The 15,595-nt window shown below is 39.5% G+C and overlaps 2 protein-coding genes across 2 annotated transcripts; one reads left to right on the top strand and one right to left on the bottom strand.

Annotated features, from left to right (window-relative positions):
* Positions 1 to 4,052: 4,052 nt before the first annotated feature.
* Positions 4,053 to 5,051, bottom strand: LOC110775866 (uncharacterized). Its single transcript, XM_021980460.1, has one exon. The coding sequence runs from the start codon at positions 5,049 to 5,051 to the stop codon at positions 4,053 to 4,055; it is 999 nt and encodes a 332-aa protein (XP_021836152.1).
* Positions 5,052 to 7,362: 2,311 nt separating this feature from the next.
* On the top strand, positions 7,363 to 11,971 carry LOC110775871 (ATP-citrate synthase alpha chain protein 2). The gene is made up of 12 exons (XM_021980466.2): positions 7,363 to 7,655; positions 8,440 to 8,616; positions 8,707 to 8,868; positions 8,964 to 9,044; positions 9,329 to 9,380; positions 9,580 to 9,694; positions 9,790 to 9,871; positions 10,774 to 10,869; positions 10,975 to 11,076; positions 11,172 to 11,288; positions 11,386 to 11,502; positions 11,666 to 11,971. The coding sequence occupies exons 1-12, from the start codon at positions 7,557 to 7,559 to the stop codon at positions 11,735 to 11,737; spliced, it is 1,272 nt and encodes a 423-aa protein (XP_021836158.1). The 5' UTR covers positions 7,363 to 7,556; the 3' UTR covers positions 11,738 to 11,971.
* Positions 11,972 to 15,595: the final 3,624 nt, after the last annotated feature.

Raw genomic sequence — 15,595 nt, 5'->3', positions numbered from 1 at the left:
GGAATGAACAGTTAGAGACTTAGAGTGGTCGTACATGTGCATCGGGAAGGAAATCAAGCGGCAGATTGACTCCCAAATCACGGTGTTTACCAAGAGACTCGTCTCTTCTTTTTCATCAACATATGCCGCCTCTAGTTAGTATTTTAAATGAGAATATTAGTGGTGTGGCCTTACCACGTCTAATCCCCATAGTTTATATTTTCTGATTTCTTGTATGTTTTAATTCTTCTTTGAAGTTTGCTTCCATATTCGAATAAAAGAAATAGAGGAGAGAGAAAAGCAGAAACTCTCAATCATCGAATAATGACGAGTCTAGAACCTTCGCAAAGATGTGGGGAGTCTTCGAAGCTTCTTTTGGCCTCTACAAGGAGTTGTTGCCGACAGTGATGATACGTTGTCGTATCGTAAGGCTATGTTTCGCTTCTTCGATGTTGGGTGGTCATTCATTTGGAAACCCTATTCGTGGAAACTTTGGGGATTTAAAAAAAAATTAAGATAAAATTAGGGGTTTTGATTGATGACCGGAGAAATAAAAATAGAAGGGAAGAAGAGATAGCGGATGTGGTTGAAGACTTGGCGCTTTCATTATGTGCTTTTTTTTCATCTTAATAATCACGGTAAGATCCGAATGTAGGAGAAGGTATGCGAAGGAAGATGGTGTAGATGAAGGTGGAGAAGGAAGATGGTATGAATTAACGAAAACTTGATGGCGTTAAAGACATTAAGGGAAATTCGTGATTTTTTTTATAACTGTATATGGGCAATTTGTGAAGGAAGATGGTTTTTTTTTTTTTTGGTGAAGAGAGAGGGGAAACCCCTAAATAAAATAAACTACAAAGCTAAAAAGGAAAAATTGCAGAAAGTAAATAACAAGAAAAACTGCAGAAAAACTAAAGACGCCATAGCTAGAGCAACATCAGGCAGCCAACGCTGGAACCAGTCGAGCTATAGCCATTCCCCCAAAATCCTCCAATAAAATGGTACGAAGGTCCTCCGGGATCGCCTCTAGTAGCACCATTCTTTGGGTTAGGTTGACACCATGGTTTGCAAGCCAATCCGCTGCCCGGTTTGCCTCACGATAACAATGTTGTATCCTCACCCTCCAACCATCTCTATGAATCATACTTCTACATTTTCTGATGTTGTGAAAATGTGGTGAATTGGGGATTGCAGTGTCCATAAGAAGCTGCACTACAACCTCCGAATCCACATTAAGATGCACTTGTCGATATCCTGCATTCAAAGCTACCGCCAAGCCACGAAGCACCCCAAGCAGTTCTGCCTGCGTGCTTGAACAAACACCACACCTAGCTGCAAACATTTCCAGAAGCTCACCTCTGTGTCCTCTAATAATTCCTCCACATCCTGCTTGCCCTGGATTGCCCTTTGCTGCCCCATCCGTATTGAGTTTGACCCAACCTTCCTCTGGAGTAACCCATCTGATGTATATAGTTTCTTTTTCCCTCTTCCTTTTTCCCAGGACCAACTCTTCTCTTTTCATGGCAGACATGATCTCACTTACTTTGGACATGATGAAGCTTAGCTGGTCAAGTGGAATATCAACCTCTCTGCTAAAGCATCTGTTATTTCTCCACTTCCAAATCCACCATAGAGTCACTCCAAATGTAACAGGCCAATCCTCCTCCCACGTTTTACACGTGTTCTCCAGGTTAGAGATAATCCATTCACGAAGAGGCTTGATGTACAGCTCATGCTCGTTTATCCATGGGAATTTCTTCCAAATTATAATAGCACTAGGACAGCTACGAAAAATGTGTTCTATGTTTTCTTCAACTGCCCCACAAACATAGCAGCGAGGATCAGAAGTAACTTTCCTCAAAAACCTGTTTGCATTTGTCAGTAGACGATCGTGAAACAGAAGCCACAAAAAGAATTTGATTCGTTGCGGTAGGGGCAACTTCCACACTTTCTTCCAGCAATAAGGTGTTTCATTAGGTAGGTGATCCTCATTTCTTATGATCTGTATTGCGGACTTAATCGAGAAACCTCCTGAGCTCTCCCCATTCCAAAATATCATGTCAATGGCTTCTGGATCCTCTTGCAGTTCCAACGAGTCAATTAACTGTAGAGTACTGGGAGGGAGGAAATCAGCAAATAAATCTAGCTTCCAACCTGTGTTTGCATCCCAAAGGTCCTTCACGAGCATGTCCTGCATACCTTATGGTGGGGTTCTCGTCACTTTAGAGATTAGGGGATGTTTCGTTGCCCATGGATGCAACCAAAACTTCGTGCTCCAACCATTGCCCACAGCTAGACCCACTCCTCTTTTTAGTACATCTATATTTTCAATGATTCCTTTCCAAGCATTGGAAGAATCTCCCTTGGCCTTGAACATGTCTATATCACATCTACCATCACAATACTTACTTCGCATTACTCGTGACCATAATGTTTCCGGTTCTGCAAGTAGTCTCCATCCTAGTTTGGTGAGAAATGCCGCATTTGCTTGCCTCATCGAACGAATACCAAGTCCCCCAGAGTTCTTAGGTTTGGTAACAGTGTTCCATGCTACCAAATACATTTTTCTTTGCTCCTCAGATCCACCCCAAAGAAATCTTCGAGATAATTTATCAATCTCGTCACATGTCGACCTTGGAAGTCTAGCAGTTTGCATTGCATAATAAGAGACCGAGCTCAAACATGATTGTACTAATGTTGCTCTGCCGGCCATCGAAATTAATTTAGACTTCCATCCTGCCAGTTTACCATTAATTCTATCTACCAGGAATTGGTAATCTTGTTTTGAAGTTCGTTTATGAATGGTTGGTACCCCAAGATACGTTCCTAGATCATCAGTTTCCAAAATATTCAGTGCATTGCATACCCCGACTCTTACCTCAGCAGTTGTATTATGTGAGAAAAATACTCTGGATTTTGAGCAACTAACCTTACTGCCTGACATTGAACCAAATTCTTCCAGGCATGCTGCAATAATACGACCTTGTTCCTCTGAAGCTTCAACAAACAGAATTAGATCATCCGCAAAAGCTAGATTTGAGATTTTAGGTCCTCCTCTACTTGCTCTCACGGGTTTCCAAACACCCAAATTGATAACATTGTCAATCAGGTGTGTAAGTCTCTCCATACATATCACATACAAATACGGTGAAAGGGGATCCCCTTGACGAATACCTCGGCTTGGGGTGAAGCTCTCTGTGGGTTCTCCGTTCCACAAAATTTGCAGGCTCGTCGAAGTCACACATTGCATTATTAAATCTACCATACTCTGTGGTAATCTGAGCTCTAGTAATGACTGGCGAATGAACCTCCAACGAAGGCGATCATAGGCCTTTTCAAAGTCGATATTAATCGCCATATACCCCACCTTCCCTTGTTCTTCTCATGGTATGGAGCATTTCCTGGACAATTATTATATTGTCTGTAATCTGTCTCTTGGGTACGAAGCTGCACTGAGTAGGTGAGATCACTGCAGGAAGCATAGATTTCAATCTGTTGACCAACACCTTTGTAACTATTTTGTAGACAATGTTACACAGCCCAATTGGTCGAAATTGAGTCACAAATTGAGGGTTATCCTCCTTTGGAATGAGAACTCAAAATGCTTTTTTGAGGTCCTCTGGAAACTCCTTCCCCTCCAAAATATTCAGTACTGTCTTTGACACAGAGGGCTCGACCAAACTCCAGAATCTCTGATAAAATATGGGTTGGAAACCATCTGGTCCAGGGGCCTTGTATGGTTTCATACTCCATATGGTTGCTCGTACTTCACATGTTGCGTATGGGCGAGTAATGTTGCTCCATTCTTCAGATGGAATTGGTGGAAAACAACCAGGGAGGAAGTTCGTGATTATGGCATTTGGAGTTTCTTCAGTGAATAAACTCTCCCAATATTGAACAACTAGCTTCTTTACTTCCACAGGGTCTGTAACCCATGTGCCCTCTGAGTCTTGCAGCATCGTGATCCGGTTTCTGTTTCTTCTAATCACCGTTGAAAGGTGAAAGAATTTGGTGTTCCGGTCTCCATCACGAAGCGCCTCTAACCGTGACTTTTGGAACCATAGAAGTTCCTCCTAATGTAGTACATTCTCCATCTCCTGTCTAAGCTGTTTCTCCAGGACAATCAAGTGGTTTAGACGTTTGTTAGACAAACATTGTTGCACCCCTTCCAATCGAGCCCATAACTCTGCCTTTTTTCTGAATATGTTATGGAAGATCACCTTATTCCAATCTTTCAACTTCAGTGCAAATTCAGACAGAAAAGGAATAAGGGGGGTTGAGTTATTCCAGTTGTTTTTCATGAACTCCTCGAATTTCTCATGGGTTATCCATGCTGCCTGAAACCTGAATGGTTTTAAGGACGCTGGAATTGGTGCAAATCCATTTGTACTCAAAATAATTGGACAATGGTCCGAACATGCCCTTGGAAGGTGTTTCACAACTGCATCCTCGAACTTCAAATGCCACTCCTCATTGGCCATAAACCTATCCAGTCTTGCAGACTTGAATGTGGCTTCTGTCTCACCTCTAGACCATGTGTGTTTGGGTCCATAAAAGCCAAGATCGATCAATCTATTCTCCTCAATCCAATTGCTGAAATTAATACATCTCCTTTGCATTTCCGAACCACCTACACCATGCCTTTCATCCATTGACCTGGTTTCATTAAAATCACCAGTCAGCAGCCATGGTCCAGAAAAATTTTGCCTAGCATTTTCCAACTCTCTCCATAGATCTCGTCTTATACTAGAGTCCGGACTGGCATAAACTGCTGAGAACAACCATGGGGCTTCCCCTAATTTTTCAATTTCAACTGTAAGATGCTGGCCATGGTATTCGAGAGGGGTGACAGTCACTTCCTCACGTTTCCAAAAGAGCCAAATACCACCACTAAAACCCTGTGCTTCTACTCGTGTTTGGCCAGAATAGCCAACTCGATCACATATTCGTTGTGCCTTTTCTCCACTCAAGTAAGTCTCAACAAGCACAATGACAGAAGGATTATTAATCCTTACAATCTCTCTTAGCGTAGCCATAAAAGCTTGCTTTCCGGCACCCTGAACATTCCACATTAATATTTTAACTGACATATTAAACATTGGAAATAAGGGAAATCTATCATAGACGTTCATAGGAACGTTAGGCAGTAAACTCATGGACGCCTCTCTCAAAGCATTCATCGGGTGAACTAGCTCCATTGGTTGTTTCACTGACACCATCATGACTTTGGGCATATGCATCGGGGGCAGGAAGGATCTCACATTGATTTCCACCTTGTGAAGCAATGGATGTGCTGTCACCATTGTTGGTCCCTCCGTTCGGTACTCCATGAATGTTGTAAACTCCGGGGGAATGTGAATTTCCAGAGTAACTGGTGGATAAAGTGGATTCATGATGGCAGATTGGGGTCTCCGCAGATTGTTCCGATCTAGGCCGTTCTTGGAGGAAAACACCAGGGGTACTTAGGATAGATAATCCTAGGTTTTCTTTACCCCTACTAATATTCGGATTAGGGCTTGAAGTAGTCTGTTTTCGAATATCTATCCTGCCCTTACCCGATATATTATTCTCCTTAAAAGGAGTTTGTCTTGGACTGAAATTCTTTACCCCTAAGTTTAAGGGAGAATTTATTTTGACAGTACTCAAATCCTTCCTTCCCTTAAAAGAAGGGATTCTTGGAGATTCCAATCTTACAGTACTATGACTTAATACCAAGTCTGCCTCCTGCTGTCCATCTTTAGAATTATTGTTTCCTAAATAAGAAAAATCTTCTCCCAAATTCACTGTTGGAATATCTTGAGAAATATCCTCCTTACCCATAGCACCGTGGAGTACCATCACACCACTAACTGGCTTGTTAGCACTTAGGAAAGTTGGATCCCCGTCCATTGAACCTTCTACCGGTTTTTCCTGAATACATGCCTTTGAGAAATTTGCTCCATCCTCCTGCATATCTACCGTTTCATTGACTACGTCCATCTCACCGAATTTCACGGTATCTTTATTTTGGTCTAGTACATCAAATCTCGATCCGGTCACTTTTTTTGCCTTTGATTGTTCTTGGTTATTGTCTCGTCCCTTCTTTTCAGCATCCTTGTTAGGGGTAGTGTGTTTACCCCTTTGACTTTCCTCTTGTGAATTTTGGACTTTGCTGGCTTTGCCTTTCTGGTTATTCCTCTTTGCCGGTCTTTGTACAATTATCCATGTCTCGTATTGCTCCTCCATGTTACTTTAGAGTTTATTTCTGTTAATGGGATTACTCGGAGTTATGCTATTGGCTTGGATTTCCTGCCCCTGTTGCACAAATAACGGGCACTGTTCTTCTTTATGCCCTAGCTTTCCACACTTAAAACATATTTGTCGAAGACCCTCGTACTGAATCACCCAGACTCTTCCATTTAATCTGAATTTGGACAGTAGAGGCTTTGTTATATCAATCTCCACACATAAACGAATGTACTGCCCCCTATTCATTGACTCTGTATGTTTGTCAATCTTAATTACTCGCCCAATCTTTCCGCCAATCTTATATAGAAAACTTTTGTCAAAATACTCCACCGATAAATTCGGAATTCGTACCCAAGCTGTCAACACTTTAATTGGTTCTTCATCTGGAACAAAATTAGGAATCCACTTCCTAATAGTTAGGTAGCTGTCCCCAATCATCCATGGCCCTTGTGTCATCACAAAGTTATAGTCCTCCATGTTGGTAAACCGTACAATATAATAAGCACATCCAACATCTGTTAGAGCAATGTCTCCCTTTAGGGACCATTTCATTCTTAGCACTTTGATTAAATCATCATACCTCAATCTTTTATCAAATAGTTTGATAATGAGGGCATTTTGCCATGGTTTCCTAAGCCTCACTTTTTCTTCCTTTGACAGCACTATAGTTGGGCATTGGGGATCCTCCTTTTCTGTCTCCTCTGGAGTTTCATCATCAGAAATGGCTTCATGGTCCTCCTCATTCAAGCAGAGCGGATTTCGAAACACAGATGTTATCCCCCTTCCTCCTGCTGCATGACTATACGACACCCCAACCTTGGTCAAACCTCCATGGCCAACTACAGGAGTAGGCGATACATGAGAACAATTGTCCTCCATATCATCAGAAACAAACACGTCTTCTCGACGTTTGAACTTTTTATTCGATCTGCGCATGAGATCAGATTCTTCCGTAGAAAGTTCCTCATTTTCTCTCAGAGCATTTTCTTTCATTTTCTCTCACTAGAAAGTTAATTTTTTAGAGCAAGTATTGAAGGAAGATGGTGAATTAAGTTAAATCTCGTGTATATTATGAAAAAAAACCATTTATTTTTATTTTTAGATGACGGATGACCCAACTACCCAAAAAAATTCACACGAACGCCAAAACTTTGCTACATTTACAGACTTTGCTTCGCTCATCTACCTTGCTTTCTGGCAAATATATTGTGTGAACTTTGAATATTAAGAACTACACCTAACACCTTACACCTTACACCTTACGCCTGCTCATTGTTGACACACTTCTATCTTCACCATAACTCACATCTACCTTTCTCTCTCTAATTTCTTGTTAATTGTGAGGAAATATGGCAAGAAAGAAGATCAGAGAGTATGATTCCAAGAGACTTCTTAAGCAACATCTCAAACGAATTGCTTCCATTGAATTACCCATTTGCTCTGCTCAAGTAAATTTCTTACTCTCATCTTTGATCCAATCTTGTTGTTTTGGTATGATAAGTTGATTAAAAACTATATCTTTGATACCGTTTTGTCAATTAGTTCATGAGATTAGATCAATGTGTTCTTTAGATTATCTTGTTTGATGGGTTTTTTTATTTTTATTTTTTTTATTTGGATCATTGGCTTTGATCTGGCTGTTTTTGTTTGATCTTTGTGAATTGAACTTGATTGGAATTGATCAGAATTGATCAGAATTCTATAGTTGTTTATAAATCTATGCATGATTTGGTTGGAATTCATTGACAATCTTTTGACCCAATAAAAGAAATTTGACAATCTTTCGAAGGTATAGCTTGTTTGCTATCTGAAAGGTCAGGGATTTGTTGACATGGTTAGTTTTTTTTAGCTTGTAGATTTGCTTGTATTTGATGTGTAATAATTCATATTTCCTTGTGCTTTTCGCCTGGGATCGATGTGAGTGGCATTGAGTTGATGTTGAGTAATGATCTTGAATTTGCAACCGTATGGTTAAATTCCTCAATCCCTCATTTGGGGTAATAAACTAATAACTTCCCCCTTCCTCCCTTCTCCTCACAACACCACCACTACCACAACTTCTCATCACAATACCACCACACCACCCTCCTTGCAACCACCTCAATTCACCTTCATTGTCCTTTTATTAAGGTGGTTTGACGTTTATTACCCCCATAATCTATTACACCCAATCCAAGCATGCCCTTGAGGTTTCTTTGGTTCGTACGTGATGATTGGTTTATGATGATACAGGTAACGGGATCCACAGACTTTACTGAACTGGTGAACGAGGAGACATGGCTTTCTTCATCAAGGTTGGTTGTGAAACCAGATATGCTTTTTGGTAAGCGTGGTAAGAGTGGCCTTGTGGCCTTGAATTTGGATTTGGCTCAAGTTGCTGAGTTTGTAAAAGAACGTATAGGGAAAGAGGTAGGCTGTCACTTTTTTACACCGTCATTATTGCTTATTCGCTTTGAGTGCAAGTTCTTCTATAGTAAGACAGTCAGTGTTTTCTTTCAGGTCGAGATTGAAGGTTGCAAGGCACCTGTCACCACGTTTATTGTTGAACCATTTGTTCCCCACGACCAGGAATTTTATCTCTCGATAGTATCTGAAAGGCTTGGTTGCACTGTAAGTTTCTCCGAGTGTGGTGGTATTGAGATCGAAGAGAACTGGGACAAGGTATGGCAGAACTGAGGCTCTTACCTTCCTTAATCAGATCATTGTATCCTCTAGTTTAGCTTCTCATGTAAACTTTTGGTGCTTGAAATTTACAGGTTAAGACTATATTTTTGCCAACGGAGAAACCTTTGACTAGTGAAACTTGTGCTCCACTGATTGCTACACTTCCTTTGGAGGTAGGTTCCATCTCTTCACACTGACTTTTGCGTGCTGGAAAGATTTTATCTTATGTATCAAGAATTGAAAATGGTTATGGAAGGACAAATAAACCGCTGTTAGCAGATAGGAAATGATTCTTAGTGACTAAGCACTGATGCCATCTGTGCTATCATGCTTTCGATACATCTGTGTCAATGGGTTATACTTTCTTATTGGCTCTTATGCTTATATATTGTGCTAGACTGCTAGTGCACTCTATGATTTACTTTGATTTAGTGCTTATGATTTCATTTTCTTACAGATACGCGGAAAAATCGGGAGTTTCATCAAGGCTGTCTTTGAAGTTTTCCAAGGTATGATTTATTGAAGGATTGGAAAATGTTAGAATGATTTGTCATGCTTTCATTTTTGTCTTTTCTAAGATCTTCTAGACAGAAAATCATTTATCATTCTTGAATAAGTACATATTTTGTGTTCTGCCGTTTACCACTAGTGTTGGACATCCATATTATGGGGCTTTTATCCTTATTCGTTCATCTATTTGACTTACAGATCTTGACTTTAGTTTCCTGGAGATGAATCCCTTTACATTGGTTAATGGGGAACCATATCCATTGGACATGAGAGGAGAACTTGATGATACAGCTGCATTCAAGAACTTTAAGAAGTAAACCAAGTTTTTTGAATATACATCAAATCAATCAATTCTAGATTTTATCGACTGAAAAGATTATTCATTTGCTTATTAATTCCACCCTGTAGGTGGGGTGACATAGAGTTTCCATTACCTTTCGGACGAGTTTTAAGCTCTACTGAAGGTTATATTCATTCTTTGGATGAAAAGGTATGTGACATGATTCTTAATGTCTGAAATTTAGTGCTGGAATACTGTCTTTCTGAATGTTTATGACAATACTTCCTTTGCTGAATACTCAACGAAACAGTTCTATCAAAAGATGGTTTTGAGCAAACCAATCTTCCGTAATACCCGTCTGATTCTCTTGAGGTTGTTGGTGAAGAAATTCAAGGTTGACATAAATACTTAAGGTTGCTGGTGATTTTGGGAGATCAATTTCTGCTTTAATCTGGAAAACCTTTGTCGTAGGCCTCTCTTGCGTTTTTTTCGTTTTAAAATTGCAAGTGGAGCTACTTTCTTGTAGCAGGTAGGAAGGAAGAAACCCAACTAGGAGAATCCATGAGAGGTCAAACTCAAACCCCTATTATTGACACAGTAGTGCCCCGAAATATTATATTTAGGATGTTTCTTGACAAGTTGGAACGAACTTGTACAAATTTGGTCTAAAAGTTTATATTTGAGAAAATATAAAGGTGCTTGTTGGTGGATAATTAGTTTAGAGTTCTGCATCTTATGCTACGATGTTCAATGGTTATTAGCTTATTACTGAGTATGACCGTCTGTTAAATTCTTCTTTTGATGTACTTACTGACATACGGAATAAATTATTAATTAGGGTTGGTTTGGTAGAGACCACTAGGAAAGAGCCATAGAAGTTAGTGTACTGGTAAACTCAAGTTGAAGTACAACCAAACACCTTCTGGTGCTTTCCTGCAATCAGAATCTATCTTATTGGGATTATACTTAGTATTTCCTTTTGCCAGTATGACATTCTTTTTACTTCTTATTTTAGAACTGAAATATTTCAATCTCTGGCTTTTGTTAAATTTTGCCTCAATATGGTGGTCAAATATCAATGTTAAGTATACAATTCTTGTTTTACCTTGCAGACAAGTGCATCCTTGAAATTCACCATTTTGAATCCAAAAGGACGCATTTGGACCATGGTTGCTGGAGGTGGTGCAAGTGTTATATATGCTGACACTGTGAGTTCATAACTAAAATGGCATCTCTGTAGCCGTCTTTCGTTATCAATTTATCATTGTTTTGTGTATATGATGTATTTGTTGATTCCTTAAATTTCTTAAAAGGTTGGAGACTTAGGTTACGCATCAGAACTTGGGAATTATGCTGAATACAGTGGTGCTCCTAATGAAGAAGAGGTTCTAAATTACGCTCGGGTAGTTATTGATGTAAGGGTCTCATTCATTTGATCTTTTTCATAAACTATTTTCTCTAAGTTGGTGTTCTGTCAAACAAATAAATAAGAACAATATCCATGCTGCAGTGTGCCACGGCAAATCCTGATGGTCGTAAAAGGGCTCTCCTGATAGGAGGTGGTATTGCTAACTTTACTGACGTCGCTGCTACATTTAGTGGAATCATTAGAGCCCTGAGAGAAAAGGTAATCTCATATTCCAAAATTGGATCACTTAAATCAAATGTCTTCGTTCTTTAGTTCTTACGTGCTGTCCCTTTTTTTTCGGGAAACTATTTGGCAGGAATCTAAACTGAAGGCAGCAAGAATGCATCTATTCGTCAGAAGAGGAGGTCCAAACTATCAAACAGGTCTTAAGAAAATGCGTGCACTTGGTGAGGAGCTTGGGGTCCCTATCGAGGTAAAATATTCAAATCAAGTTCACTGTATTTTTCAGTTGTGAGGTTCTTAAATTGAGCTCCTCTATGTTGGAAAAAAAAAATCAATTTTGAAATATTTTTATTCTTTGTTCCAAAAAATCAAATTTTGTTTCGGCATTTTAAATATTTTTCCTCTTTGTGTAGGTATACGGCCCTGAGGCAACTATGACTGGAATTTGCAAGCAAGCAATTGATTGCACTATGGCTCAGGATTAAACAAGCCTTTATCGTGTTTAAAGGAACAATTTTACAGTTCTTTTTTTCAAAGGGACAAACCCAATACAAAGTGTGGAATAGACTTCATTACTTTTGTGTACTACTGTTGTAACTTTGTAATTGATCCTTCTATCATTTGTATGATTTTTTGTTATGATTCTTCAAAGTTATAGAAATCAGAAAAGAACTATCTGAGAATTTGTTATGGAATTCTTCGAAACACTCTTTGCAGGATATCCCTCTGCTCCTATTTAAGCCTTTATCGGCGAATTCTTTTTGGGTTTTTCTACGTTGTATCTTTGTGTTTCATTGATTTATACGTTGTACCCAAGCGTTTTAAATTTTATACAACCATACCCTTGTAGTTGCAAAATCAATCAACTACAAGTTAACAAATTTCGTTATTTTTAAAGCAAAATCAAGATGCAACTACGTCAACATTGGATTAATAACAAAGAGAACGTTTATGATATAGGAAACCTTGTTCGTGTTAATTGTGATATAGAAAACCTTGGTTTGTTTAAAAAGTAATAATATTGTTTAACGTTGGGTTAACAACAAAGATGAGGTTGATTATATTTTACAAGTACAGGGGTACCGCGGGCGCGGTGTGGATGATTTCAAATGCAGGTGTATGACATAGAAATCGAAAAAATGCAGAAAGTATAATGGAGCTACATCATAATTTATGTTAAGACCCATTCTTATTTATGTTAAGAAAATGTTAGTTGATTCCTATGTATCTAAAAGTGACAAGTGATCTGTATAGCACTTTGGTGTTCACGTAAAATATTAGTAATATCCTTAATTAAGACTAGTGTTTTTTTTAGCGTGCGGTTTTTCAAGTTAGTAATTTTTTGGATCCAAAAATATAGTGCAATCATCAAACAATTTCATTTGGCTTAGTTTTGAGTTGAAACACACATTTCCGTACTAATATTAGCACCAGAATACCTTTATGAATTGCAGAATATAGCACAACCAACCAACCTTTGGTTAAGGAAGAAAGCAAACAACAAATCTAAACTCTCAACACCAAAGACATGTCGCACCCTCATTCCCATTCTTCTACATATGCCACTTCTTCCTCCCCAAGCTCCATATTCTCAAAGTATCTGGTAAATCCACTCATTACTTCTCCGCCGACACTACAACGGCAAGGCCCTGATTTTCAGCAGACGCTAATATCGAGTTGAGCAACGAAAACAACAAGACGGAATCACATCTTTCAACATCGACTTTTCCTCTCCTCCTCTACAATTCAAATCATTAATTCTCATCTTCTCATATACTTGAGCTTTCTTTCCCTAATTTTACTTCTAATTGCCGCCCCTTATTCCTAAACAGTGTATTTGATTTTGGTGTTATTTGGAGTCCATCTACCGAATTGGTATGATTTTGAAAGTAATATTCAAGTTTGAAAGCAGGTGGTAGAAGTTTGAAAGTAATATTCAAGTTATTTGGAGTCGACCCACATGAAAGTTTCTCTCTCTAGAAAAACAAAAAAAAGAGCATTTTCTCTAATTAATGTTAGAGGCGTTTCGTGTTTCTAAACAAAAAATACCCATCCTTTAATTTCCTTGCGTTGAACATGCATCCTTTGTAATCCCCCAATCCGCTCACCCACAATTATTACGTTCCTCCAATTTAATTTACTCTCCTTTCTACAACCTTCTACTGATTTCTTTTTCAAACTTCATTCATCATTCTTACCTCAACTTCTCTCTATTTTTTCTCCTCCACCTCCACCTCCATCTCTCTCTCAAAAATGGTAGATTCGGAGCGCAAACCAATCGGGTACTTGCGTATGGGATTCAAAATCAAGACTAGATCGGAATATCAAACTCCGGATGATAGAAAATACTTCAAGTGTGTCATTGGGAAGTTCTGTGATTTCCGACAGTTCACAGATCGGCAAATTCAAGTGTGGGTCGACTCTATCTGGATCACAAATGGTCCGATTAAGGTGGTGAAAGCAGGTCTATTGTTCTTCTTATTTTGAGATCGTGTTGACGATCGTGATAATCTTATGGCTATGGGATTTACATGTTTCAACGGGGCGCTATTGATCTTCAAGGCATGGTTACCGGGTATTTCCTATGATCGATTTGAGTTCGATGAGGCATGAATGTGGGTACGAGTGGAAGGTATGTCGATTATGGCGAGAAAGTGCATAGTGGTGAAACAGGCACTAGAGAAAGTTGGGAAGCTCTTCTAGTTCGACTCTTAGTCATCGGGTGATGGGCCGAAGCAATACCTAAGAGCTAAAATGGGAATTCCAGTTAACCTACCCTTAATACCCGGATTTTTCTATGAGGTTAAACCCAATCATTTCCGTTGGGTGTTTATTAGGTATAAAGAGCCTTTTGTCTACTACAAGAAGTGTGGAAAGGCGAGGCACAAGTCGACTGCATGTAGGACCTACATTAGAGATGCGGAAAGATGCATGCAGGACCACATCATTGCTATATGTGGAGGGATGATATATAATTTGATGGTTGCTCGACCGGCAAAACCGCTCTTCTCAAATAAGATGAGAGGGCTGCGAAACCTTGACAAATTCATAACTACAAGGGTCAATCTCTTTGTCTATCCGTATCCTCCCTTCTCAATTGATGATGATTCGGAATCGGACCCTTCATCTAATGATAATGATGGCAACGGGAAGCCACCACAAGTACAGGAGCAAGGAGAAGCCTCGATGAAGAGAAAAGGGAAGATCATAATTCTGGAAAATCACAATCTTCATCGTCATCGTCATCGTCTTCTTACTCGCCAGCTTCCGTTTCTAGATCCGGTTCAGGGGAGGTGGAATCATTATGTGAAAAAAGGGGTATGGATAAGCTAAAGGATGTCCTCTCCGGCGCTCCGTCAGTTCTCTCAAGATCATTCATCTCAGAGTTATGCAGAAGGGCATAAGGGTAAGTTTTCCTCGGCTAAACTGTTCAAACGTGCTAAGTTTTTTGGGTGCAATAAATGAGGTTAGAGTCCAGCAAGCAAAGGATATAACATGCTCAGTCAAGCGTAAGTTAAATTTTGATCCAATTTACATTGAATCTAAACAACCCAAAATTACCCCAATTCCAAGTAATACCAATCAGAAGGGCTTGGGCGTAATTTTGGGTGCTAAAAACTTTGAATTTTTCCCTATTTTCTCTACTAGTTCTTGTGTGAGTAATGTGTCTGACATTCGAGAGTTCAACATCTATTCCCATTCTCACAAATTGTACGTGCACCCTTTAAAAGGAATCTTTCATTGCTATACTCGGATACTATTCCAACAACCAAATTTACTCCTCCTCCCACTTTAGCAATATATATCCAACCACACATGTACATTCCAACAACCAACTCCCTCTTTTATCCTGATTCTTTACCAACCTCACAAATAGCCAACTCAAAGCCTCCTTCTAAGAAAATGGTACACCACTCAAGTAACCTTGATGAGTTGGATTTTGACCTTGATGAACCGAGGTATCTTCTTAACCCGGATTTTGATATTTGTCTGGAGGAGGGGGATAGACTGGTGTTCCCCTCGAATCTTCTTTCGGATTAATTTTTACCCCACCTTGACCCCACTTAGCCTCTAGCGATCCAATTTGGATTGTTCCCTCCTTGCACAATTGACCAAGGAGATTTTGCAGGTTGGCCCGTTACGTTATCCCCACGAGTGGGGAAACCTAATGTGTTTCAATCGAAGAGATGACCCAGGAAGGGGATGTTTTATCCCCGTCCTTTACTGTCAAAGCCAATCCTGCTTCGAGCTCCGCTATCACTGACATAGTCACATATAACCATAACCAAAGCCAAAACACAATCTCTTATGAAAACCTTTCAGACCTAATCACCCCAAATGAA

The sequence above is a fragment of the Spinacia oleracea genome, chromosome 3, assembly GCF_020520425.1.
Source record: "Spinacia oleracea cultivar Varoflay chromosome 3, BTI_SOV_V1, whole genome shotgun sequence".
NCBI classification, from domain to species: Eukaryota; Viridiplantae; Streptophyta; class Magnoliopsida; order Caryophyllales; family Amaranthaceae; genus Spinacia; species Spinacia oleracea.
The sequence above is the reverse complement of the archived record's forward strand: the minus strand, read 5'-3'. Positions and strand labels throughout refer to the sequence as shown.